The sequence below is a fragment of the Staurois parvus genome, unplaced genomic scaffold (assembly GCF_062004578.1).
Source record: "Staurois parvus isolate SC_StPar_1 unplaced genomic scaffold, SC_StPar_1.0 ptg000525l, whole genome shotgun sequence".
Classification (NCBI taxonomy): Eukaryota; Metazoa; Chordata; class Amphibia; order Anura; family Ranidae; genus Staurois; species Staurois parvus.
In genome coordinates this window covers 755720-783663 of record NW_028318321.1, presented here as the reverse complement: position 1 = coordinate 783663, position 27944 = coordinate 755720, and the positions used below count along the sequence as shown (strand labels likewise).

Sequence of the window (27944 nt, the reverse complement as noted above, 5' to 3'; positions counted from 1 at the left end):
CCTCAGGCTGCTGGGTGCTTCAGTTCTGTGATATGCAGATCCATTACTTATGGATTTCACGGTGCACATTCACTTTGCAACTTTCAGGTAGACAACTGGAACTTTATTAATTTATGAACTTTATTTTGATATGTACACTATATTTATGGCATGGTGGTTTTATTAATTTATCCATATTTATCATTTACCTATGAACTTTTATGGGACATCTGATTAATTATATTGGTTGCATGTAGAGTAGTATGAAGAGCATGAACCATATGTTTAATATAGATTTTTTTACCTTGGCCTACAAAATTATTACAGTTTGTAGAAGAAGGACGGAAGCTTTTCTGCACCATGTGTTTGAAATGACATCTATTTTCATGCCATGCAACACTTCCTTCATGTCCTCACAGCAATACTCTACAAAACTCACTGGATACTCACCAACTGATCTATTTGGTACAAGTTTGCTTTTTTAGATTCTAGATGCAAGAAATCCACTATTCCAGTGTAGGAAGACAAGAAGGATATAGTGATGTGGTCATAACAGATCTGTAACCAGAAGGGACAATTGTTACCTTCACTGCAGAGACACAAACTGTCATCTGTGACAAAGTATAAAGCATTTGTGAGTCATACCTTTTGAATATGAGCTTTTACCACTAAGCCTGGCACCAGGTTATTCATAGTCCACTTCTGTTCATCTGTGGCAATGGCTGCAGCCACATCAGACCGGCTGACTGACAGACGCAAGATTCTTCCATCATTTTTCACCTCTTCAATCACACAGTCCAGATATTGCCCCACTCTCAACCCAATTCCTGTAAGCATAAAGAAAAAAAAAAAAGGAACAACTCAATAAAGAATATATATTTATACTTTTTTTCTTCATTTGAGATTGCTTGGGGTTACAGCATTGTTATAGGTGTGCACTTCATTCCTTTACAAATCATTCACTGGGTTCACAAGGCTCAATTCACCAGGCTAGAACCATCAGTCTTGGCCATAACAATGTTTTCAAAAACTATAAGCAATGAGAGCTAAAAAAAAGTGTGTTAGAACATGTACAATATTTGTTAGAGTTTAGTGAGTCAAGCTTATAATCTTCTACACAATAGCAGGCAATTATATATAAACCCAATTTTAAGTGGGACTGTAGTCCTATTACATCTTGATAAATTACTTCATGCTGGCCCCTTTTGCTGGTGTAAAACATTAAAAATAAGTGCCTATACTGTTTAAAATCCAGAAAGGCACTGTATCATCCTGCAACCCCACCCTGAGAAAAACTAGTGGTGCTACTTGAAGTTCCTATGTATACCAGTCCAGTGACTCACGCCGAGGGTGCAGAGCGGGGAGAGCCCATCCTGGCTCAATGAATGGAGTATAAAGGAAGGACACAACCCAAAGCGCTGCACACCATCAGTACCCTACAGTCAGTATAGTAGCAGCAGCCTCAGCCTGGCTCTGTCCAGGCCACGCCCCTGATGCTTTTCACCCTGCCCAAGGGGTTTAGTCATGGAGGTCCCAAGACCATGTACCATAGGCAAACCAAAACTAATTGGAGGGGTGGCCTGGACAAAGCCAGGCTGAGGCTGCTTCTACTATAGTATAATGCATGTTCTTTTGGTAAAGAACTGCCTAACTTTCTGTCCACTCAAAAGGGAAGTTGTAGAAATTTAGGACCAATCTTGTAGGCACGTGTTGTGAAAAAGTATTTGCCCCATTCCTGATTTTTTTTCTATATTTTCACACTTAAATGATTCAGATCAAACAAAATTTTATTACACAAAAGATAACTTGAGTAAAATACAAAATGCAGTTATTAAAAAGGATTATCTCATTTATTAAGGGGAAAAAAAAAAAAAAAAAAAAAGCTGTCCATACCCGCCTGGCCAATCAAGTGTTTGCGATAACTGGCAATGAGTCTTGCACATTGCTTTGGAGGAATTTTGGCCCATTCTTCCTTCCAGAATTGTTTTACTTCAGCCACACTGGAGGGTTTTCAAGCATGAATGGCCTGTTTAAGGTCATGCCGCAGCATCTCAATTGGATTTAATTCTGAACTTTGCCTAGGGCACTTCAAAATCTTAATTTTTTTTTTTTGAGCCATTCAGAGGTGGACTTGTTAGTGTGTTTCAGATCATTGTCCTGCTGCATAACCCAAGTGTGCTTGAGTTTGAGGTAACAAACTGATTGCTGGACATTCTCCTTCAGGATTTCCTGGTAGGGCGCAGCCTTCACAGTTCCATCAATTATGGCTAGTCACTCAGGTCTTGAAGCTTCAAAGCAGCCCCAGACCATCACACTGCCACCACGTTTGACTGTTGGTATGACATTCTTTTTATGAAATGTGTTCGTTTTACACCAGATGTAACGTGACACACACATTTAAAAAATTTTGGTAGGCTGGACACTCCTGGGAAGGTTCATCAATGTTCCAAACTTTCTCTATTTGTGGATAATGGCTCTCACTGTGGTTTGCTGGAGTCCCATAGGCTTAGAAATTGCTATGTAACCCATTCCAACCTGATACGCATTACTTTATTTCTCATCTGTTCTTGAATTCCTTTAGATCATGGCATGATGTGTTGCTTTTTTTTTAGATGTTTTAGCATGCTTCACATTGTCAGACAGCTTTTATTTAAGCGATTTCTTGATTCAACAAGTCTGGCAGTAATCAGGCATGGGTGTGGCAAGTGAAATTTAACTCAGCTTTCCAAAAAATGTGGTTAATCGCAAAACTATATGAATAACTTTTTTTTTTTCATTTTGGATAGAGCAAGGGGTGGTTATAAACCCTGGCAAATTTTTTTTCACCATCTGTGTCCCATTGCACAGATTTCCCTTCACTTCCTGTCCCATAGCCAACCAGGAAGTGAGAGGAAATACAAGCAAATTAAGGGAATTCCTTGGGGACCCCCAGGTCACCAAAAACTAGTGTCCCCGTTGGAAGATTCCCATCTATTACCGTATTTGTCGCTCCATAAGACGCACCTAGGTTTTAGAGGCAGAAAACAGGAAAAAGAAAAAAATTCTGAACTAATGGACTGCAGACATAGTACAGGGATGACCAGAGACTGCGGACAGCACAGGGATGACCAGAGACTGCGGACAGCACAGGGATGACCAGAGACTGCGGACAGCACAGGGATGACCAGAGACTGCGGACAGCACAGGGATGACCAGAGACTGCGGACAGCACAGGGATGACCAGAGACTGCGGACAGCACAGGGATGACCAGAGACTGCGGACAGCACAGGGATGACCAGAGACTGCGGACAGCACAGGGATGACCAGAGACTGCGGACAGCACAGGGATGACCAGAGACTGCGGACAGCACAGGGATGACCAGAGACTGCGGACAGCACAGGGATGACCAGAGACTGCGGACAGCACAGGGATGACCAGAGACTGCGGACAGTACAGATGACTGCTGACCTTTGGGGAGGTGGGGAGCGGGTACCTGAATTTGACAGGTACCCGCTCTTACTTCCACAGAGTTTTTGTTTGATCTTACCTGTTCCTCGATCCAGCCGCGTGCTGTCTTCCCGGCTTCTGTAATGGCGCTCGGCATGACAGCCGGGTGCCCAGTGCGCATGAGCGAGAAGCACTTTGTGATTGGTCCGGCAGCTTCTGGGATCGGTCATGTGTCCCAGGTACCGCCTTACCATTCACAAAAAGCACCGCTTCTTGCGCATGCGCACTTGGCACCCGGCTGTCATGCCCAGTGCCTGCACTACACAAGCCGGGAAGACAGCGCGCCGCTGGATAGAGGAACAGGTAAGATCAAAGAACAAAGAAGTAAGAGCGGGTACCTGTCCAATTCAGGTACACGCTCCCCACCTCCCCAAAGGTCAGCAGTCCTCTCCATGCAGAGCTGAGCGGCCGGCCCGGTATTCTGCACGGCGGCAGTGGAAATACCGGACCGGCCGCTCTATATTCGCTCCGTAAGACGCACTGACATTTTCCCCCCTTTTTTGGGGGGAAAAAAGTGCGTCTTATGGAGCGAAAAATACGCTACTTTTCTGGGGACAGCCCAAAATATGGGATTTGCTTTTACTTTCAATGAGAATGGTAAACAGGACAAATAGAGAGGGAGTTTCTCCTTAACAAATCCACAGACAGCAATAAAAACCTAATAGGTACTCTAATCCCTCTCCACTCTATCCAAAAACTAAAAAAAAAAAAAAAAGAAACAGTTTAGCTTTAAGTTATACTTTAATACATGAAACCATCAATTAAAAACTGCATTTTGTATTTACTCGGACTATCTTTGCATAATTTTAAAATTTGCTTGATGTGAATCATTTAAGGGTGACAAATAGGCAAAAAATTAGGAAGGCAGCAAATACGAATTCACAGCACTGTACACAGCAGACAAATTAAAATTACTTGCATTTAAGTACAGTTTAAGAAATGACACTAAATATTATTCATCTTTTATGTCTAGCAACATGTACAAATATGTGTAATAAACATTGTGATATTTACAGACAAAAACTATGTAGAAACTGCCCACCTTTGCTGGTCTGGTTTATATACACTTCAGCCTTCTGTCGAGGTAGGAAAGCTTTAGTCCCACCAATTCCCAAATCAATGAGATAGCCATGGTCTTCCACACTACACACAACACCGGTGAGATACTGGAGAGACAGAGCAGAGTTCAAGCTATAAAATATGCTTAACATCAATTACCTGACTTTTTTTTTTTTTAAACCCCTTTGTGCCTAAGGGTAAAACAAATCTTAACGCCTAAGCACAATTTGGCAAATGTGTTAGCAAAACTGTACATATCACAATTACTTGCATAAAAGGTAGAGACTACCTTTTTTCCAGGACAAATTGGGCTTTCATTTGGTGGCAAATGGTAATAGTTATCTCCTGATTTTGTTTTTTTTTTTATTAATACACAAAATAGTAAAAAAAAAAATAAACCTTTTTAAATTTAGCTGTATATTTCTTGCTACTACCGTAACTTACCACCAAAGAACAACCCAAAATAATTTTTCCTACTCCTGACGATCGCAGTGATACCACATGTGTGTATGTTAGTTGTTTGTACCCACATTACAGCCCACAAACAATAGTGTGCAATTTGCTTTTTTTTTTTTTTATATCCTGCCACTAACTGACAAAGAAAAAACCCCGACCCTTACTTTTGACCCAAACACTAACCCTGGCACAGACATAGATCAAACCTTGATCTAGGTATTTTTAAATTATTTATTTACACACACTTTCTCTTTCTCGAGAATGTAACTCTCCTTTATTAGGAGAGGAAACAAGAAGGGGGGGGGACTTCACAGTGACTAATCACGGACAGCCAATCAGAGGCCATCACGGCGATCAGGTGATCCGGAATCAGGAGTTCCGGGTCCCGATCGTTAAAATAGGACCCGGGACTTTCAGTGACACCCCAGTCTTTATGCTGGGAGCATGCCATGCGGCGAGCTCCCACCCGGAAGACAGGTATGCAATTTAGTGGCCCCTTAGAAATAAAAGCCCAGTTCTGTGCGGCCGGTAATTTGCGTGCGGTTGGCGTCAAGCTAGGTTTTTTTATTCTTACTTCTTTATGTTTACATCTATGATGCATAAAGAGACAAAAACTATGATCAAGTTTCTAAAAGGACTGTTTTGGTCAGATTCTACTTTTCTTAAGTGTTACCCTAACCAACACGTTTTTATTGTGGATACAGTGGGTCAGGGTTAGAAACCCTAAGATGTTTTTATTGACATGCCCCCAGCGGAGAGGTTTTTTTCTTCATTTGTTGTACCAGAAAAACAACTGAACGTGAATCAAACCTCCCCAATTCTGGAAATTGTCATCAGAATAGGTGCCCCCTCTGGAAGCAAGAACATTTGTATTTCTCCCCTCTCTCCGCCTTGGATATAAATAATCACAGCACAGACAGAATGCATCTCAGACAGTTTTTAACACTTACCTACACTATCCAAAACTTCAATTCAGTATTGTATCTGAGCAGCTGTGAACAGGTGTGGCCATTCTACTCTGCATTTTTTTTTTTTTTTTAAATAAAAAGGCGTTTTAACCAGAACTACTGCTGGCATTTCCTACCATTCTCTGTACACTGAAAAGACTGTAGTGTATAAAGACTTTCAGCCAGTCAGTAGTGCAACCAAAACATCTAGCAACAATCAATTTACTGACAAAGTCGCTAAGATCCCTCATCCTCCATATTGAACCACTTGATCGTGTCTACATGCTTATATATTGAGTTGCACCAACAAAGTTTACAGTTTAACCATTTCTCTTACTGGACATGTATACCTAATAAAGTGGACACTGAATGTAGCTCAGCTTCTGATATGGATGTTTAAGTAAAATATATTTTTTTCACATTTTCGCTTTCAAACACAATACTTTGCAGACATACCATGCCTGTGTGCAGAGAAGATGGAGCAAGATCCCTATTAACGAGTTTTGGGTTTAAGGACAATTTGATACTATTGAGACCACCAGACGTGGTCTCCAAATTGCTAATGGCACATCTGACCAGCATTCCTGGTGAATACAGGTCAGGAAGAGGAATCAGACCCTGATGGAAAAAAAAAAAAAATCATTATTATTAGGCAACATTAATTCCATAATAAAAAGCAAAACTATTTTGAGAATATTCTAAACTAATCAATGAAGCAGGTTTGCCAAGGATAACACTTACCTCCAGCAGTTCCTCTTTTTCCACTTGTTCATTAAGCATTTTTGTGTAGGCCTCAGAAATATTTGTTGCTTGAACAAAGCCTACGAGATTATAAGGCAAGCTTATAACCAGTTCAAAATCTTTGACCTCTTTGATGCATCCCAGAAACAACATCCCAACACTAAGGTCCTGCACAAGGAGAAAAAGACTTAATACAGGGGTGCAAAACTTAAAATATGAAGTCATAAGGCTGGAAACCTGAACATTTCTGGATCTAACCAGTTCTGGCAATCAAGTAAAAAATAAATTACTTCACCTAAAGCTGAAAACTCTGTGGTCTGTTAACCACTTGCCCTCCAGAGGATTTACCCCCCCCCCCCCCCCTCCTGGCCAGGCCATTTTTTGTGATAAGGCGCTGTGTTACTTTAACTGACAATTGCGTGGTCATGCAACACCATACATAAATGAAATTTATTTAATTTTTTCCCCACAAATAGAGCTTTCTTTCAGTGGTATTTGATTGCCTCTGCGTTTTTTTATTTTTTGCACTATAAAAAAACCTCACAATTTTGAAAAAAGAAAAAGAAACAAAAGCAAAATTTTTGACTTTTTGCTATGAAACATATCCCAAAAAAAAAAAAAAAAGTCAAAATTTAGGCCAAAATGTATTCTATTACTTGTGTTTGCTAAAAAAAACCAATGTATGTAAAATGAATTGGGTTACGTGAAAGTTATAGCATCTACAAATGGCGGTATATATATATATATATATATATATATATATATATATATATACATATATATACATACACATACATATACACACACATACACATATACACATATATATATACACACACATACATACATACATATACACACACATACACACTAGATTTTTATATATATATATATATATATATATATATATATATATATATATATATATATATATATATATATATATATATATATATATATATATATATATATATACACACACACACACACACACACATATATACACACACACACACACACACATATACAGTCAGTCAGGTCCATAAATATTGGGACATCGACACAATTCTAACATTTTTGGCTCTATACACCACCACAATAATTTGAAATGAAACAAACAAGATGTGCTTTAACTGCAGACTGTGAGCTTTAATTTGAGGGTATTTATATCCAAATCAGGTGACCGGTGTAGGAATTACAACAGTTTGCATATGTGCCTTCCACTTGTTAAGGGACCAAAAGTAATGGGACAGAATAATAATCATAAATCAAACTTTCACTATTTAATACTTGGTTGCAAATCCTTTGCAGTCAATTGCAGCCTGAAGTCTGAAACGCATAGACATCACCAGACGCTGGGTTTCATCCCTGGTGATGCTCTGCCAGGCCTCTACTGCAACTGTCTTCAGTTCCTGCTTGTTCTTGGGGCATTTTCCCTTCAGTTTTGTCTTCAGCAAGTGAAATGCATGCTCAATCGGATTCAGGTCAGGTGATTGACTTGGCCATTGCATAACATTCCACTTCTTTCCCTTAAAAAACTCTTTGGTTGCTTTTGCAGTATACTTTGGGTCATTGTCCATCTGCACTGTGAAGCAGCGTCCAATGAGTTGTGAAGCATTTGGCCGATTATGAGCAGATAATATTCCCCGAAACACTTCAGAATTCATCCTGCTGCTTTTGTCAGCAGTCACATCATCAATAAATACAAGAGAACCAGTTCCATTGGCAGCCATACATGCCCACGCCATGACACTACCACCACCATGCTTCACTGATGAGGTGGTAGGCTTAGGATCATGAGCAGTTCCTTTCCTTCTCCATACTCTTCTCTTCCCATCCCTCTGGTACAAGTTGATCTTGGTCTCATCTGTCCATAGGATGTTGTTCCAGAACTGTGAAGGCTTTTTTAGATGTCGTTTGGCAAACTCTAATCTGGCCTTCCTGTTTTTGAGGCTCACCAATGGTTTACATCTTGTGGTGAACCCTCTGTATTCACTCTGGCAAAGTTTTCTCTTGATTGTTGACTTTGACACACATACACCTACCTCCTGGAGAGTGTTCTTGATCTGACCAACTGTTGTGAAGGGTGTTTTTTTCACCAGGGAAAGAATTCTTCGGTCATCCACCACAGTTGTTTTCCGTGGTCTTCCGGGTCTTTTGGTGTTGCTGAGCTCACCGGTGCGTTCCTTCTTTTTAAGAATGTTCCAAACAGTTGTTTTAGCCAAGCCTAATGTTTTTGATATCTCTCTGATGGGTTTCTTTTGTTTTTTCAGCCTAATGATGGCTTGCTTCACTGATAGTGACAGCTCTTTGGATCTCATCTTGAGAGTTGACAGCAACAGATTCCAAATGCAAATAGCACACTTGAAATGAACTCTGGACCTTTTATCTGCTCATTGTAATTGGGATAATGAGGAAATAACACACACCTGGCCATGGAACAGCTGATAAGCCAATTGTCCCATTACTTTTGGTCCCTTAACAAGTGGGAGGCACATATGCAAACTGTTGTACTTCCTACACCGTTCACCTGATTTGGATGTAAATATCCTCAAACTAAAGCTGACAGTCTGCAGTTAAAGCACATCTTGTTCATTTCATTTCAAATCCATTGTGGTGGTGTATAGAGCCAAAAATGTTAGAATTGTGTCGATGTCCCAATATTTATGGACCTGACTGTATATACACATACACACATATACTAGTAATGGCGGCGATCAGCGACTCCTAGCTTGACTGCGGCAGTCTGACACTGGGTGGGAACGGATTAATCCCACTGACACTAATACAGTGATCAGTGCTAATAAAAAGCACTGACACTGTGCTAATGACACTGGGCAGGAAGGGGTTAATCTGTGGCGCTCAAAGGGTTAACTGTGTGCTGTTTTACATAATGTGCTGTGTGTGTTTTACACAGAGAAATACACAGAAGCATGTTCTTGCTGTTTACGCACAGGTCTCTCCCTTGTCAGTGCTACTCGGTGATCGCCGGGAGCCGGCGGGGAATCTCTGGCTGGGACCAAGTGACTGACATCCATAGCCGCCAAAGGCAGCGGGGGTAGGGCTGTGAGCGCGCATTCCCCCTACTTGGAAATGCAAATCATGTATACACACATGTGATTTTGTGCAGCCCTTCTACTATAGGGCGGAGTGGCAAGCGGTTAAAGAAGTATGCGGTTTTCAAAATTAGAGAGTTACTAAATCTGCAATGTAAAAACTGCTAGCAGATACGATATTTATGGTAGAAAAGACCCTCTATGATGCTTCTGCCATAACATTTCACCTTACCTGCTAAAATTTATTTTATAAGTTGTACATGCATGCACAGTTCAAGGTATAATTCAGTTAATTGTTAAATACCAACGCTGGAATAAATAAATAATAAACACACACACACCAGGTAAAATAAATACTGAACACGTAACCATTTTTCTTGGTAAATATATTTCTAAACGTGCCATTGACATGAGATTTTAACCACATCAGTAACATGCCATGCAATTCATACATACAAATAAACCAAAACAAATACGTTCAGAAATTAAGTTACTGTATGTGTAAAAAAATTGAACGACACAGGGAAAGAGTACTGAACACACTATCTGAAATTTATTTAATACTTCGTACAAAATCCTTTGTTGGTAATGACGGCTTCAAGACGCCTCCTGTATGGAGAAACTAGTTGCATGCATTGCTCAGGTGCGATTCTTGAAGGTTCTGTGGACCTCTTTTATGAACTCTCATTTTTAGTTCCTTCCATAGATTTTCTATTGGATTCAAGTCAGGTGATTGGCTGGGCCATTCTAACAGCTTTATTTTCTTTCTTTGAAACCAATTGAGAGTTTCCTTGGCTTTGTGTTTGTCATTGTTTTGCTGAAATGTCCACCCTTGTTTCATCTTCATCATCCTGGTAGATGGCAGCATATTTTTATCAAGAATGTCTTGGTATGTTTTTCCTTTTATCCTTCCTTCAGTGATAAGCAGTTTGCCAGTACCGTATGCTGAAAAAACAGCCCCACACCATGATGTTCCCGCCTCCAAACCTCACTGTAGGGATGAAGTTTTTGGGGTGATGTGCAGTGCCATTTGACTTCCAAACATGATGTGTATTATGGCATCCAAAGAGTTCAATTTTGGTCTCATCTGACCAGACTATATGCTCCCAGTATTTCACAGGCTTGTTTAAATGTGCAGCAAACTTTAACCGCCTCCCGCCCGCCATATTAGGTAATGACGGGCGCAAGGCGGTTCTCTTGTTCTGGGAGGACGTCATATGACATCCTCCCACTCTAACCAAGCATGCACAGCTCGAGGAGGGCGCAGCGCGACGATCAGTGGTGCGCTGTGTCCCTTGGACACAGCGGATCACCGATCAACGGAAAGAGCCGAAGATGTGGGCTCGGTCATGTGATCAGCTGTGTCCAATCACAGCTGATTGCATGTAAAATAGGGAAATGCCGGTTATCGGCATTACTCTCCACATGAGCTGTCACGCTGACAGCTCGAGAGGAGAGCAGAGTTGGTAATCGGCATTCCTCGGAGGGGACATGTACACTGATCATCAGGGCACTGATGATCAGTGTGTCCTGATGATCAGTGTAGCCCCAGCAGTGCCACCTGTCAGTGCCCATCAATGCCAGCTGGCAGTGCCCATTAGTGCCTCATCAATGCCACATATTAGTGCCTGCCAGTGCACATCAATGCCACATATCAGAGCCCATCTGAGCTGCCTTTCAGTGTCACCTATCAGTGCCGCCTAACAGTGCCCATCAGTGATGCCTGTCAATGCCCATCAGTACCACCTACTAATGCCTCATCAGTGCCTATCAGTGCCCATCACTGCAGCCTCATTAGCGCACATCAGTGAAGGAGAAAAATCACTTTACAAAACTAAAGAAAAAACTTTTTTTTCAAAATTTTCAGTTATTTTTGGTTTGTTTAGCAAAAAATAAAAAACCCAGAGGTGATTAAATATCACCAAAAGAAAGCTCTGTCTCAAAAAAATGATAAAAATTTCATATGGGTACAGTGTTGCATGACCGCGCAATTGTCATTCAAAGTGCGACCACGCTGAAAGCTGAAAACTGGCCTGGGCAGGAAGGGGGTATGAGTGCCCTGTAGGCAAGTGGTTAAATGAGCTTCAACATGCTTTTTCTTCTGCAATGGAGTCTTGTGTGGTGAGCATGCACACAGGCCATGGCAGTTGAGTGCATTACTTATAATTTCCTTTGAAACAATTGTACCTGCTAAGGTCTGGGTCTTTCTGGAGTTCTCCACAAGTGGTCCTTGGCTCAGTAATATATTTACAGAGAAAAATGGTGACGTGTTCAATACTTATTTCACATACATATACAATATCTCACAGAAGTGAATATCCCCCCCTTCACATTTTTGTAAATATTTTATTATATCTTTTCAAGGGATAACACTGAAGAAATGACACTTTGCTACAATGTAAAGTAGTGAGTGTACAGCTTGTATAACAGTGTAAATGTGCTGTCCTCTCAAAATAACTCAACACACAGCCATTAATGTCTAAACCGCTGGCAACAAAAGTGAGTACACCCCTAAGTGAAAATGTCCAAATTGGGCCCAGAGTGTCAATATTTTGTGTGACCACCATTATTTTCCAGCACTGCCTTAACCCTCTTGGGCATGGAGTTCACCAGAGCTTCACAGGTTGCCATTGCAGTCCTCTTCCACTCCTCCATGATGACATCATGGAGCTGGTGGATGTTAGAGACCTTGTGCTCCTCTACCTTCCGTTTGAGGATGCCCCACAGATGCTCAATAGGGTTTAGGTCTGGAGATATGCCTGGCCAGTCCATCACCTTTACCCTTAGCTTCTTCAGCAAGGCAGTGGTCGTTTTGGAGGTGTGTTTGGGGTCGTTATGTTGGAATACTGACCTGCGGACCAGTCTCCTAAGGGAGGAGATCATGCTCTGCTTCAATATGTCACAGTACATGTTGGGATTCATGGTTCCCTCAATAAACTGTACGTCCCCAGTGCCGACAGCATTCATGCAGCCCCAGACCACGACATTCCCACCACCATGCTTGACTGTAGGCAAGACACACTTGTCTTTGTACTCCTCACCTGGCTGTCGCCACACACGCTTTACTCCATCTGAACCAAATAAGTTTCTTCGTCTCATCATACCACAGGACATGGTTCCAGTAATCCATATCCTTAGTTTGCTTGTCTTCAGTAAACTGTTTGCAGGCTTTCTTGTGCATCATCTTTAGAAGAGGCTTCCTTCTGGGTCGACAGCCATGCAGACCAATTTGATGTAGTGTACGGCATATGGTTTGAGCACTGACAGGCTGACCCCCACCACCCCTTCAACCTCTGCAGCAATGCTGGCAGCACTCATACATCTATTTGCCAAAGACAACCTCTGGATATGACGCTGATCACGTGCACTCAACTCCTTTGGTCGACCATGGCGAGGCCGGTTCTGAATGGAACCTGTCCTGTTAAACCGCTGTATAGCCACCGTTCTGCAGCTCAGTTCCAGGTTCTTGGCAATCTTCTTATAGCCTAGGCCATCTTTATGTAGAGCAACAACTCTTTTTTTCAGATCCTCAGAGTTCTTTGCCATGAGGTGCCATGTTGAACTTCCAGTAACCAGTATGAGAGAGTGACAGTTATAACACCAAATTTAACACACCTGCTCCCCATCCACACCTGAGACCTTGTAACACTAACGAGTCACATGACACCGGGGACAGAAAATGGCTAATTGGGCCCAATTTGGACATTTTCACTTAGGGGTGTACTCACTTTTGTTGCCAGCGGTTTAGACATTAATGGCTGTGTGAGTTATTTTGAGGGGACAGCAAATTTACACTGTTATACAAGCTGTACACTCACTACTTTACATTGTAGAAAAGTGTCATTTCTTCAGTGTTGTCACATGAAAAGCTATACTAAAATATTTACAAGAATGTGCGGGGTGTACTCACTTCTGTGTGAGATATATATACACACATATATATATATATATATATATATATATATATATATATATATATATATATACATACATACATACATACATACACACACATATACACACACACACTATACATACATAGCAAAGCACCTACATCTAAAATTTTAGGTTAAGAGGGTTTACAAACCTTATAACTTAGCAGCTCCACTGCTTTCACTTTTGCAAATGAGCCCCTGTCATGCTGTGCTGCCTTTGAAGTTTCATTCAGTTCTTTCTTCTTTTTCTTTCTAATAGCCTTCTCCTCTGCTTCTTCATGGTAGGTCTATGTTATACCAAGGAATACATTAACAAAGGAAATTAAAATGTACAGTACAAACTGTGCAATTATTTATCAACCTACAGTACCCAAGGCCACGGAAAGTCAAACAATATAGTTTTGAGATCAATGCAAAGGTTTAAAAACGAGGGAGGAGGAAAGAGGGAGGAGGAAGAGAAGGACACAAATCCATTTAGTCCAACCAATACAAAAAAAAAAAAAACATAAATAGAAAACTCTACACTCAAAGTTTATCCAGCAGAAGGCAAAAGCATACCAAGTAATTTCCAGGCAGCTTCTGGGACAAGTGTGTGGAGTTTGACCTAAACAGCAGGCTGCCACTTAAACACGATGCCAAGAATTTTAAACTTGGGTCCACTTTGCACTTTAGAAACACAGTTCGGATGCGTTTCTGCATGTACATTTTTGATGCATTTTTTGTCTTCTGGTGTATTTTTTCTCTTCTTTTTGTTTTCCCCACCTTAAATAAGGACATGTGCGTTCCGGTCTGTTTTTTTATGCATTTTACCGCATTCCATTACAGTTCAGTGCAGAAAAAAATGCAGCATGTTCTACTTTGTTTTTCAGGAATTGTAACTAACTGCACTGGTGTGAACTGTGACACTGTAAACCATTTAACCTATTTATGCGTTTTTGATGCAGAAAAAAAAAAAAAAAAAAAAAACACACCACACTGGACTGCATGTGGTGAGAACCTGCCCAAAGAAAAAAAAAACTGCTGTTGTATATTGTGACATGCCAGGAATGTATTCATAAAGATTTATAAAGTTACTTACTGAAAGTAACTTTCATTAAAGCCCAACTTTGGGAAATCTGAAAATTCTCCTTTGCAGTGCGGCTGTCCTGCAAGGGTAACTGCTTGTTTAGGTCAAGGGAAGAGTAAAAGTACTTTCACTTACCCAACCCTCTGCTCCTCCAGCAGATGGTTCACCCCCATGCTCTAGCAGTTGACTGCCCCTCGGCGACCTCACGCCCAATACAGGGCTATGGACCCTGTATCGGTCTTGATGATTTTAGGACCTTGAACTGCTGACGCTTTAAAGCCTAGCTCCATTTTCCCTTTAAAATAGTTTGTTTGAGCCAGCTTGACTCTAACAAACTATTTCCTTTCCCAATTGCCCTGGCTGCTGTATGCACTGCATAAAATGTATGCACCATCAGCTACATACAATATACAGCACTGCATTTCAAAAGCAGTCTAAGGACCTACGGTCTGCTGTCGGCAAAAAATAGAGTCAGGCTGAGAGCTTCTCTGCCATTCACAGGGAGCCTTGTTTTTTTATCAATAAAATACATGGCTTCCTCAGATTTGCTGAGGAGAGGCACAAGGATGTTGTCACAATGTCCACCCCAGCCATTTAGAGAAAGCCTTGTATTCATAGATCAAATAAAAACAAAGCTTCCTGTGGCTGGCTGAGAAACTCTCAACCTATTTTGATTCTGTAGCAGACAGGAGAGGATGCTACATACAGTTTAGCAGCACTGACAGTAACCATAGCAGTTAGTAAAGAAAATAGTTTGTTTGGGCCAGCTTTACCCAGACTACCTAAAGTGAAAGGAAAGATGAAGTCAGGCTTTAAAGAGCTAGACACTAAACTGCACTAAAATATCAACTGAGCATGATTAAATAAACTGAACAAAATTCCACTGACTTCCTTCCGTAAAACACATTACAGGCCTCTGATGGCCAACAAAATGTCACTGATAACAGAATTCATCCCGAATATCAATCAGTAACTGTTATGAGACAGTAAGCTCATGATGGACTGCACAGTGGAGGGTTTTACTACAGTTATTTGTAATGATTAATAAAATATAGTCTCTCATAGCTCACAGTTTGAGTCCACAAATAATGTTCATAGGATAAGACAACAAGAAGTGTGGAAAAGAAGCCCAGCTGGAAGGGAGAAAAATCAGAAAAAGAATACTTATTCCTGGAGAAGATACTCCAAAACTGGTATTATAAAATGTAGTGGTAGCTCAGGGCAATGAGTACAAGTAGCCAGCAACCTGTAGTAACAGTCAGTGCAGGGTAGGAGTCTGGGATAGATGGAGAAGTAAAGGGATCAGCAAGTTACGCAGCTAAGGAACATCAGATCAGGGAAGGATCCTCAGCAACAGTATAGAAGACACAAAGTAGCCAAGCGCAAAGGTTAATAAAACATTGTAACATTTATTGAGAAACAAAATATCCACACTTATATGCGAGGTAAACAAGGTGCTGCTTGATCATGGAGGGAAAACATGGATGGAATGCAGAGCCTGCAAAGCGGCAGCAGCAGCTGTCACAAATATGGATGGAGCTAGACCTACCAAAAAGGAGTAGCGGCAGAATCTACAGCCATCCTCAAACAAACCGGGAGATGAGAAGAGGGGCGTGTACAATGTGTTTCAGAGGCCCCACCTCCTTTCTCACACCCCCTTCCAATCTCCCAATGGTATAATGATTTATTAACCCCTGTGCTTTGGCTATTTTGTGTCTTCTATATTTACAAAGTATTAGCCCTATAAATATCATCTCATACTTGGTTTTACAGGTCAAATAAAATAGAACAGTTTTATCTCCAAAAAATAATGTTTCAAAGATTTTTTTTTTCAATTTTAGGCACACATTAGGGACTTACAGAAAAAAGGTTGTCATCCTCTCTCGGCCTCTTTTTAGTGGCTGTTTCCTCAGACTTCTTCAGGGTCCCCCCACGGGGAAAACACTCCTCCATTTCCTTTGTTTTTGTATCTTTGTGAATAACAAGAAAACAATTATTATTGAGTGACACAATAAGTTCTATTTAGGCCCCTTTCACATGGGCCGAATCGGTTTTACTCAGCAGGGGATCTGTCCACTAATTTCCTGCTGAGCGGATGACAGGTCCGTGTCCGCTCCACTTATGCAGAGAGGACACAGCCCACTCTGCTCTATGGACAGTCGGATGTAAACAGACTGGTTGTCTACATACACCCGACTGCCCTCCAATCCGATCCACCCACACAGAGGGAACAGATCCCCTTCAGTCTGTTTTTGTCTGGTCTGAGTGGAGGCAGAGGGGTGTAAAGAAATACAAGTCTATTTACATCCTCTGCTCCATAAAGGAGAATGTAGGGCCCTTGGAGACGGATCCGATCAGACCACTCGTATGACAGGGGCCTTATGTAGACAACTTATTTGGACCTACGGCCCCTACTGTAAGGTTGCCCAGTTGATATATTGTATTGCAAAAAGTTTAGTTGCACTAGATACGACTCATGTCTTTATGCTCTGGTCTCAGTTACTGTGGGGAAAATGCTTATTTGATCCCCTGCAGATTTGGTAATTTTGCCCACTTACAAAGGAATGAAGGGTCTATAATTTTTATCATAAGTGTACGGTAATTTAAATAATAGAGACAGAAGATCAACCAAACAAGTTGTCTCCTTCTCACCAAGCTTCTTCCTTATGGTCTTGTAGCTCATTTCAACCTTGTGCGGGTCTACAATCTTGTCCCTGATGTCCTTTGATAGCTCTTTGGTCATTTGCCCATGATGGTGAGGTTTAAATAGGGGAAAGAGATTCTGTGAACAGGTGTCTTTTATACACATAACAAGTTGTCTTTAGGAGCACCTTCTTAAACTGACAGGACTAATCTGTTACCACATGAGTATATATCCAGTCTGTGGGAGCCAAAATCATTGTTGGCTGGTAGGGGATCAAATACTTATTTTACTCACTGAACTGCAACTCAATTTATAACCTTTGTATAATGTGTTTTTTCCAGATTATTGGCCGATATCCTGTCTCTATCATTTAAAATACAACTATGATAAAAATTACAGACCCCTCATTTCTGTGCAAGTGGGCAAACTTACAAGATCTAAAAGGGGATCAAATAATTATTTTCCCCACTGTATGTACCCCCTGCCTGGGTGATTAGTTGTCATGTCATTTTTGCGTGCAACAATAAAAATTATTGTACCAGAAAGGGGCCTTATGCTCATAAGTGCTTCTTGACTGCAGGAAACCATTCCTAAATAAAAAGACTGCCAAGATAAATTTGTCTGCATTTCTTGCAAATATTGGGCTGTTCATTTTCAACTTCAGACACAAATATTTTAAAGTGGGAATGAAAATGGACGGACAGGCAGGATTTTCAATGCAGAAGAGACATGCTTTGTCTCTTCTGCACTTAAGTTACTTACCTACCTGTTTGTCCATATAAAGTGAGCCACATACATGCAACTTACAGCACAAATTCAGCAATACCGAAGCTGACCGAACTCCAGCACATACACAGGAGTGAGGTCATCTTGACCCGGCCAATGACAGTGGCCAGTAATTGAGACCCTGAGGTCAGCTGCCTGAAGGGGTCAAACAGCCAGCAGGGAGTTCCGAAACAGTGCATTGCTGGATTGAAAGTAAGCATAATTCCACTTTAACATCACAACAAAATATCAGCATGCCATATACATGGGACAGTGTGTCCACTGCTTAAAGTGACAATAAAACTAACTTTTTTTTTTTCTTTTTGTTGTAGGCAATTCCTACAGCTGAGGTTGAGACATACAGTTGATGTTTCTTCCTAATGTATTGCATTTCTCCTGTTTTTTGCATTCAAAATGTCAACTCAGGCCTAGCAAACCTTTTTCTTTGCAGGGTGGCTTCTTTACCCTACAGGGTCCCAAGGAGCCACCTGAGCGTGAGCACTCCTGGGTGGGAGCAGTCAACATCCATATGCGCATGCGGCCCTTAAGCTTAGAAACGGCAAGCCATTCCCCTGCTTCCACCTTCTCAAAACCAATAGACGGACAGCTGCTGTCCCTGATGAGCTCTTACACTGAAGGTGCTCTCCTAACAGGAAGTTGCAAACATACACGTGATTGGCACATAAATGAACTAAATGTATTTGGGAAGGTGTCCCTGGCTAATAAGAACACATTTGCTTAAAGAAAAAAAAAAAAAAAACTTTGAAGAGTTTAAAACTACTGTAAAGTGACCCTGTTATTACCAAACAATTTTTTTTTTTTGTATTAACAATTTTTATTGGTTTTCATGAAATACAAAAACAGTATATTTCAAAAGGTTAAGAAGTGAAAATAAACATAACAGAAAGATACATCGATGGCAAAATTAAATAGTGTCAGGATCACCGGAGTCATAAATATCAATGTAAAGGATATCAGGGCCTTGCAACGTGGACCGGCATAGAAGAGGTGAAAGTATCCCATGGGATCCAAATCATCTCAAATACAGCAAACGAACAACTATGTAGTGCAGTCAAATATTCCATCTGTCTTACATCAGCAAAGAGTTTGTACAAAATTGACATTGAAGGAGGAGTAGAGGATAACCAACACATAGGAATGCTTCTCCTGGCCGCGGTCAGCACATGGACAGCGAGTTTCCTGGATAATTTAGGTAATCCTGGGAATGGTAGACCCAGTAAAAAATGTAAGGGATCAAGTGGGAGAGAGACATGCAGCAATGAATTCAACAAGGAAAGAACATCCTGCCAGAAAGGGGTAATGGAGCTGCATGTCCAAAAAATATGATAGAGAGAACCAGGGTCTCTACTACAGCGCCAGCAATCAGGAGAAGCACTCGGATTATAAGCATGCAGAACCTCAGGTGTTTTATAACATAACATCATAATCTTGTAAATATTTTCCTTAAAAACCACACAGACAGAAGATCTAGATGCATTTTCCCAAATTTTCTTCCATGTTAATAAATCAATGTCACGTTGTATGAATTGAGACCACCTACGCATATAAAGGTGAGTATCATTGGATAAGGAGGGGGCTTCCATAAGAAGTTTATAAGTATTAGAGATTATACCCCTATGGTGGGGACCCTGCATACATAAACTTTCAAAGGGAGTAGGTTTCCCCAGAGTCAATGAGGGAGATAAAGTGGAAAAAAAGTGGTGTATTTGAAGATAAATATATAGGTGTTGAGGAGGTAAGAGGGCTTTTTTCTGGAGGACTGGGAATGAGTGTAACTTACGAGTCACCGGATGTACCAAGTGACGCAGTTGAAAAAGGTTAGCTACAACCCAATGCGACATCCGGGACATGGACATATTGTCTGGGAGATTAGGGTTATAGAGGACATTTGTCAGTGGGGAGCAATCAGAGGCCAATGTAAATTTAGCCCTACATTTCCGCCAAACAGTCAGAGAAAAGTACATAGGTCCCAGAAATAAATGGCGAAAGGAGGAGACATCCACTGCTGAGGTCGACCAAAGGAGAGAGCATGGATGAGCTGGGGACAATTGCAAAGATTCGATCTCAGTCCATGTGTTGGGAGGATGATGGGAAGACCATGACATGAGAAAACGAAGATGAGTTGCGTAGTAATATGTTATAATATCCGGGGCCCCCAAGCCCCCCCTAGATCTTGGGGAAAGCAAAACGGAACGTGCAATCCTGTGCCGCCTATTGTGCCAAATAAAATGCAGGAAAGATTTCTGAAGAGAGTGAAGTTTGGACATAGGAATGGGAACAGGGAGGGTCGCAAACAGGTACAAAAGTTTAGGCAACACTGTCATTTTTAATACGTTAATGCGTCCTAGGAAAGAAATGGGCAAGGCATCCCATCGTTTCAGAGAGCGAGAAATTGCTATGAATAGTGGAGGGAAATTGGCCTCGTATATGGATTGGTAAGAGGAAGTAAGATTAGTACCTAAATATTTTAAAGAATGGGTACACCACCGATAGGGAAAGGCTTCCTGAAGCGAGGATAATGTGACAGGTGGGACGTGAATTGGGAGTGCCTCAGTTTTAGACGTATTAACTTTGTAACCTGAAATAGCCCCAAATCGTTTCAAGATCTGATGCAAAATTGGTAAAGAAGTATAGGGACTCGTGAGTGTGAGGAGGATGTCGTCTGCAAACAGCGATAATTTGTACTCATGGGTATGGGAATGTATCCCGCGAATATCCGGATTCGACCTAATGGCTGTGGCCAGTGGCTCCAGGCAAAGAATAAACAGCAGAGGGGAGAGTGGACAACCCTGACGTGTGCTATTTGACATCTGAAAAGGGAGTGAAAGAAAAGATGCTAATCTGACCTGCGAAAATGGGGAAGAATAAAGGGCCTTCAAGGCTGCTACAAATGGACCCCGGAAACCAAACTTCTCCAAAACCATAAACATGTAGGGCCAACTTAACCGGTCGAAAGCTTTTTGAGCGTCCAAGCTCAGTAACACAGCAGGGGTGGAGGATCGATTAACCAGATCAACCAGATCAATAGTTCTCCTGGTGTTATCCGCAGCATGTCTGGAAGGCACAAAGCCCACTTGGTCCCTATGTAGGAGTTTGGAAATAAATCCGGACAGTCGGTTGGCTAAAATTTTTGTAAAAATCTTGTAATCGGAATTAAGTAGGGCAATCGGACGGTAGTTGTCTACAATAGAGGGATCCTTATCGGGTTTAGGGATAACCGAGATATAGGCTCGTGAAAAGTCAGTCTGGGGTGTGACCCCCTTAAAAAGATCTCTGTAAAGAGAAAGGAGATGGGGAGCCAGGATACCAATAAAGGATTTATAATAGGTGTAGGGTAAACCATCCGGACCCGGGGCCTTACGAGAAGGGAGATGTTTAATTGTATCAAGTAATTCCTCTATCGTAATGTCAGCATTAAGAATGGCAATGTCTGAGGGAGATAGTCTCGGAAATGACAAGGAATCAAAAAAATTGTCAAAGGATAACTGTGTGAGAGGCGGGTGGAGGCCTGGGATCAAACAGTTATACAGTTTCTCATAGTAGGAGCCAAAAAGGGTTGCCATGACCTGAGGATCATAGGTAGGACTGCCGTTTGGTTGGATTAAAAGATCAGGCATCGTGGAAGGAGACTGAGCTTTAAGTCGATTGACTAACATACGATGGGGTTTGTTGGAAAATTCATAAAATTTCTGTTTAACCCACAGCAGGGATTGTGCAGCCTTACTGGAGTCGAGGGTTTTAATTCGGTCACGTAAAAATGTTACCTTCCGGAGTCCAGAAATGGAAGGCTTGGCCATCAACCGTCGTTCCGCCAAAAATAGTTGATGTACAAGAGAGGCCTTAGCACGTGCCGCAGATTTCTTTAAACGAGACCCCATAGAAATACAGAGTCCCCGAAATACCGCCTTATGGGCCTCCCATAAAATAGAGGAAGAGGCTACGGAGCCAACATTGAGGGTAAAATAGGTATCAAGTCCCCGAGACAATTCATCCCTAAGATGATCTGTGGAGAGGAATGTCTCATTAAGGCGCCAATGACATGGTTTGGGTAAAGCGGGAGGAAAGAAAAGGTTTAAAGTCAGAGAGGCGTGGTCAGACCAGGTAATGGGGTTAATTTCAGAAGAAACCAAGAGTGAAAGCAATGGGGCAGAGATGAAAAAATGATCTAAGCGGGAGAAGCTACGGTGGGGGGGTGGAGTAGAAAGTAAATTGTTTATGGGTGGGGTGTTTAATCCGCCAGGCATCGAAGAGACGATGCTCCCTTATCAGTCTACTTAAGGATTTTGAAGCGGAGCATTGCCGCTTCGAGGGTGTGGACTCAAAAAGAACTTTCCTGTCCTTATGGGGGGATAAAATCAAATTAAAATCACCCCCCACAATCACATGTGAAGTGGAAAAAGAGTCTAAAGCGGCGAGTGTTTGGGAAAGAAATTGCAATTGACCCGTATTGGGGGCGTATAAATTCAGCAGAACAAGGGGAGTGTTACCCAGCATACATTCCAGAATAATGAAACTACCTTTTTGGTCAACTCTGGAGGAAACAATCCGAAGGGAGCAGTGCGACCCAATCAAAACTGCCACCCCAGCCTTCCCGGAGGGATCAAAGGCCGAATAGGCTTGGGGAAAAAATCTTGAGGCAAAACGAAAGGAGCCAGCTGATTTGAAATGGGTCTCTTGAACAAAAATAATGTCTGCTCCTGAGGATCGAAATTCCCTCAAAGCCATCCACCTTTTTTGAATGGAGTTGAGGCCCTTGACATTATACGACATAAACCGCAAAGCCATTATAAAATAACAAAAATTGAAGCAAATGTATTAGCCTAAAAAAGAAATGAAATACCATCGATGCAATAGAAAAAAAAACAAAAAACAATAAAGTAACACAGAAAAGTGTAAACATAGAAATTGACATAAGTATCCATGGGGATATAAACTCGGGAACAACCAATTGGCCCAAGTCGTCTAGGCCTATGGCTAGACAAATTCGGGAGCAGCACGACAACCAAGACATCAGAAAAATCGTCATGCCCGGCCAGATAAAACAGAAGTGAGAAAATGCACCCAACAATGGTTCGGCCGGACAGAAAAGAGAAACCCAAAAAGAAAAAAATATTATGTAAAAAAACCCAGGAAGGAAGGATCATCACCGGAAACACATCGGAAGGGCACCCCAGAGAATCATCATACAGATGGATTGATCTACTGAGGGTGACGTGGACGCTGTGGGGTACGTGTGAGTCTCTTCCGACCTCCGCGGACTGGAGTCCAGATCTTGTTGGGGGTGGCGGATGGACGAGACGGAGTTGGTGGCAGAGGGGACACATCTTCAGGCAAAGGTGGAAGTCCCAGGCGCTTTAAGAAGGAATCCACCTCTTGAAGATCACGAAGCACGACTTGGGAATCATCCCTAGTCACGACCAACCGGAAAGGAAACCCCCATCGGTAAAGGACATGATGTTGTTGGAGGTGTGTGGTGAGCGGCTTCAGGGCTCGTCTCTTGGCCAAGGTAGTCGGAGACAAATCGCAGAAGAGTTGGAGTCTGTCACCTTTAAATTCCAGAGATGATTTGTGGCGAGCAGCTGATAATAAGGCTTCTTTGCTCTGAAAAAAGTGGAAGCGAACTATGACGTCGCGTGGTCTGGTGCCTTCGACAGGTTTTGGGCCCAGTGAGCGATGAGCCCTGTCCATTCGCCAATCCGTTTCCGGAACCAATGGAGCAGTTGCGCTAAAGAAGGACAGAAAGTGACGGTGCAATTGCGCATCAGCGATAGATTCGGACATACCGCGTATACGGATATTTTGGCGCCGTTCCCGGTTTTCTAAGTCTTCTTGCTGGAGTTGCATTTGGGACATGGAATGCTTCAAATATGCGTTATCCTCCTCCAAAACATGAACGTATTGCACCAAATCATCAAACTCAGTCTCCAATTTATCCGTGCGATCTCCAATCTGAGTTATTTCCCCTCTGAGATCTAATGCCAGCTTTCCAATTTCAGCGGATATGGATGCGGTAATATTGCGCAGAAAAATTTGCAACTTGTCATCTAGCGCTGAAAGTGTGAGGGAAGGAGACGGTATGGTTTGCTGAGATATCTGGGTGGAGGGAGGATGATTTCCCGATGCAGAGTATTCTGCTGCCCTCCCAGTTATATGCTGGGGATCCCCAGTTATATTATGGGGATCAGAGTCCTCCATCTGGGGCTGAGTCAGGGCAGAGGCAGGCATGGAAGCTGACAGGCATGAAGGTGCAGTACCCTCCGTGACCACCGGGGGGCCGGGATCTCTCCCTGGGTTCCTGGGCATACTGGAGGCCGGGGATTGCGGCCTGGACAGGAACCGCCAGAGCGGCGAGGGCCGCGAATCCGGTGGCTGCGGGGAGGGGGGCTTCCAGCGCCCTATCTTCCCCATACAGGTCTCTCCCTGGAGCCGGGCCGGGTGCCAAGTGGGTGGGACTCACCCTTATTAGTAGGGAAGCAGTGACGTGTAGCAGGTGAGTCCGCGCTGGCCGGGGATGAGCGGAGCTCAGCTAGAATGCAGCCGCCATCGTCCCTGGCCGCGCATGCGCCCCATTTACCAAACAATTTTAAAACTGTAAAAATAAAAATCTCTAATACTTTTACCAACAAATGATGCCAAACTGTTAATGTGTATTTTTTTTTATTTGCTGCTTCCACTTACATCCTCCAGTGCTCCACACACTTCTAATCATATACCATATGTCAAATCTTATGATGCAGTGTTGCATTCAATATACATTATACTGTATATTATAGCAGATTGAATGGGTACCTGGTTTGGAAGTTCACCCCTCTGCCTTTGCCCACAGCCTTCTGGGACAAGTCACTGGTCTCAGAAAGCTACGGGACCATTCACAAAGCACAGCGGGAAGCCAGCTGTGAAGCTGCAAACAGTTACAGCTGGCTTCCCACACCAGACATGGTGGTGCTGGTTACCTGAAGACCAGTGAAGAACCAGCCTGGGTGAGGAGGGCTTTGGATCCCTAGACAGACGAGTGTCCTTTTATTAAAAGTCAGCAGCAACAGTATTTGTAGCTGCTGAGGTTTAAATTTTGCTGAACCAACTGAAGAACCACTTATGGCTCGGTTCACACTGCCATGACTTGGGCTCATACTTGTGAGTCCCCAAGTCGCATGACATGTGACATCCCATGTTAGTCAATGAGAGTTGTTTTAATTAGCACTATTGAAGTTGCTCCAATTTTAGAAAAGGTTCCTGTACTACTTCAGGGTGACTTCTATACCACTTGTGTCCATATACTTTAATAGAAGTAGATTCTCATCTATACTGATGTGATTTGGATCCGACATTACAGGAAGATTACCCAGGCATTCACTGAAAGTCGCTTCAAAGTAGTACTCAAGTTGCCTGGCAAAGTCGCACTGCAAGTCCTGCGACCTTCAGGTACCAGTAGTGTGAACAAAGACTTAATGAGGAAAGAGAAGAATAAACAAATATTCAGTTTTATTACATTCCTTTGCACTACTTGTTCTGATGTCCACCTGACAAGACAGACTGAACCCGTATCCACATGCACATGCTTAGTTTAGTGTGTATTGCTAGAGAGGTTTTCTTTCTTGGGAGAGTGCATGTGATCAGCACAGGGCCAATCAGCACTGTGCAGACAGAGGATCAGGGGTTTTGCATCTTCCTAGAGCAGAAATAAAACTTATCCTACAAGCTTTAACCAGAGCTCTGCTGAAGTCACAAGACTGCTCTAACTGTTGATGAGAAAATGTATTTAGCAGTTTATATTTACTAAAATAATTGCATTTCCATGTTCTGTGTACTGTGGGAGACCAGATATAGTGAATGCAGGGTCCTGGGTTTAGCAACACTTTAACCACTTGCCTATCAGGACAACTCTGACATTTCTACCCTACGTGCAAAATTTTTTTTTTTTTGCCAGAAAATTACTTATATCCCCCAAACATTATATATTTTTAAGCAAAGGCCCTAGAGAATAAAAAGATGGGTGTTGCAAATATGTTACATGGTAGTTGAGCAGCGGTTTTTCAAACGCAAATTTTTGGGAAAAATACACTTTAAGGAATTTTAGTGAACACAAACACAATATAATACCACATTTTCTGGTAAAATATAAGATGATGTTGTACTGAGTAAATAGATACCAAACATGTCACATTTTAAAATTGCACAGGTTTGTGGAATGGCGACAGACTACAGTACTTTAAATTATCAATAGGTGATGCTTTAAAAGTTTACAGTGACATAGGAGGTCTGGTGCTAGGATTACTGCTCCCACTCACGTTTGTGGTGATACCTCACAGGTTGTGCGATCACTGTTTATATATGTATACGATCACTTTTAATTTCATTATTTATTTTTATATTTAAACAAAATTTTAACCACTTTTTCTTTGTTGTCACAAGGAATGTAAACATCCCTTGTGACAGCAATAAACAGTGACAGGTACTCATAATGAAGAGATCTGGGGTCTCTTAGCAAAGCAGTTCATCAGCTTATGCACATGCAGTGCACCAACAAGGAAAGTCGCAGTGTCTGCATCCCTTTAGAAGTGATTAACCCTTTTGGAGAATCTCACCAAAAACTACATTTTGTTTTCATGGGATGCCTAAAATCTGACTTGTGCAGCCTTCTGGAAAACTCAGTGAAACAAACAAACAGGAAATTACATTTCTGGGTAAATTCTGGACACCAACTGTGTACAGAACGCCTTCAGACTGCCATATTGCATTGAATTTTACAAATGTTACAGCGCTTCAGATCTGGACTTCAGCAGAATATGGATCTTGGCAGAGAGAAGAAGCACGAGTGGGGATACTGTATGGGAAGATCTCAGGCTGCCTGTTTATGCACTGATGTATTCCTAATGCCAGAAGCCTGCACAAGGGTGTCTTTATAGGTCCCTGTGAGGGAAAGGAGACACCTTCAAACAGGAGTCTGTGGAGATTGTAGAACTTGGGAAAAGAAAAGGCTGCACACAGGAAGAGGAGGAGGCAGCAGAACATGTGATTCATTCAAATACCGAACTTCATTTACAAAAAAAAAAAAAAAAGTGGTGTTCATAGTATAACTAAAGGCAAAACTTTTCTTTTAGTTATGGATAGGGTGGAGAGGGATTAGCACCCGTCTTGTTTTCCTTGCTGCTTGTGTTAGGGAGATTCATCCTCTCTTTTTGTCCTGTGCACAGCCATCACCCTGAGTGACAAAATCGTCCATTTGAGGATGTCACCAGAATAAAAACAACGTTTAGCTAGTTTAGAATAAGTTTTGGTGACAACCAGGGATTTTCTCACAATAGAGGGATTTCTTCACTTCCTGTTTTGGGACAAGAAGTGAAGGGAAATCTCCCCAAATGGGATACCAATGTTAAAACCGTTCTGCCATTACTTTTCCAGTTGCAGTGTGGACTAAAGCATACCTAGTCAAGTCTTGTTCATCTGCTGACTCAATAAATACAAATCGAACTCTGCACACAGAGACTGGCTGTTATGGAAAGGAACAGATCACTGTGTCACAAGCCCATCGTGCTGGGCACCAGTCTACCATACACTTCTTAAGGAGAGCTAATGATGGCAGCTCTTCCACACAGTACTCACCCCGGGTGCCTGAGATGAAGAACACCGCGATCACTCCAGTCACTGTGCACTTTCCTCACAGATACAGACCACCGATCATACCCACGTGTGGCACTCTGGCACTTCACCCGGAAGTACAACTATGAGAGGCCCTACGTACAGGAACTTCCTGTGACGAGGATGAGTCTCTCGAATGACCTTCCCA

At 42.1% G+C, this 27944-nt stretch overlaps 1 protein-coding gene across 2 annotated transcripts in view; it reads right to left on the bottom strand.

The window, feature by feature from the left end:
* The window catches only part of PDCD11 (programmed cell death 11), an 88331-nt gene extending 60443 nt beyond the window's left edge, over positions 1-27888 (bottom strand). The window contains exons 1-8 of one of the 2 annotated variants that reach the window (XM_089690249.1): positions 27761-27888; positions 16588-16697; positions 13814-13948; positions 6671-6838; positions 6386-6547; positions 4510-4633; positions 625-806; positions 430-537 (exon numbers count right to left, since the gene is read on the bottom strand). In XM_089690249.1, the coding sequence (XP_089546375.1) occupies positions 430-537; positions 625-806; positions 4510-4633; positions 6386-6547; positions 6671-6838; positions 13814-13948; positions 16588-16680 (972 nt within the window). In that variant the 5' untranslated portion in view covers positions 16681-16697; positions 27761-27888. The remainder of the gene's footprint in view (positions 1-429; positions 538-624; positions 807-4509; positions 4634-6385; positions 6548-6670; positions 6839-13813; positions 13949-16587; positions 16698-27760) is intronic. The other variant, XM_089690250.1, reaches the window with a different exon arrangement.
* Positions 27889-27944: the final 56 nt, after the last annotated feature.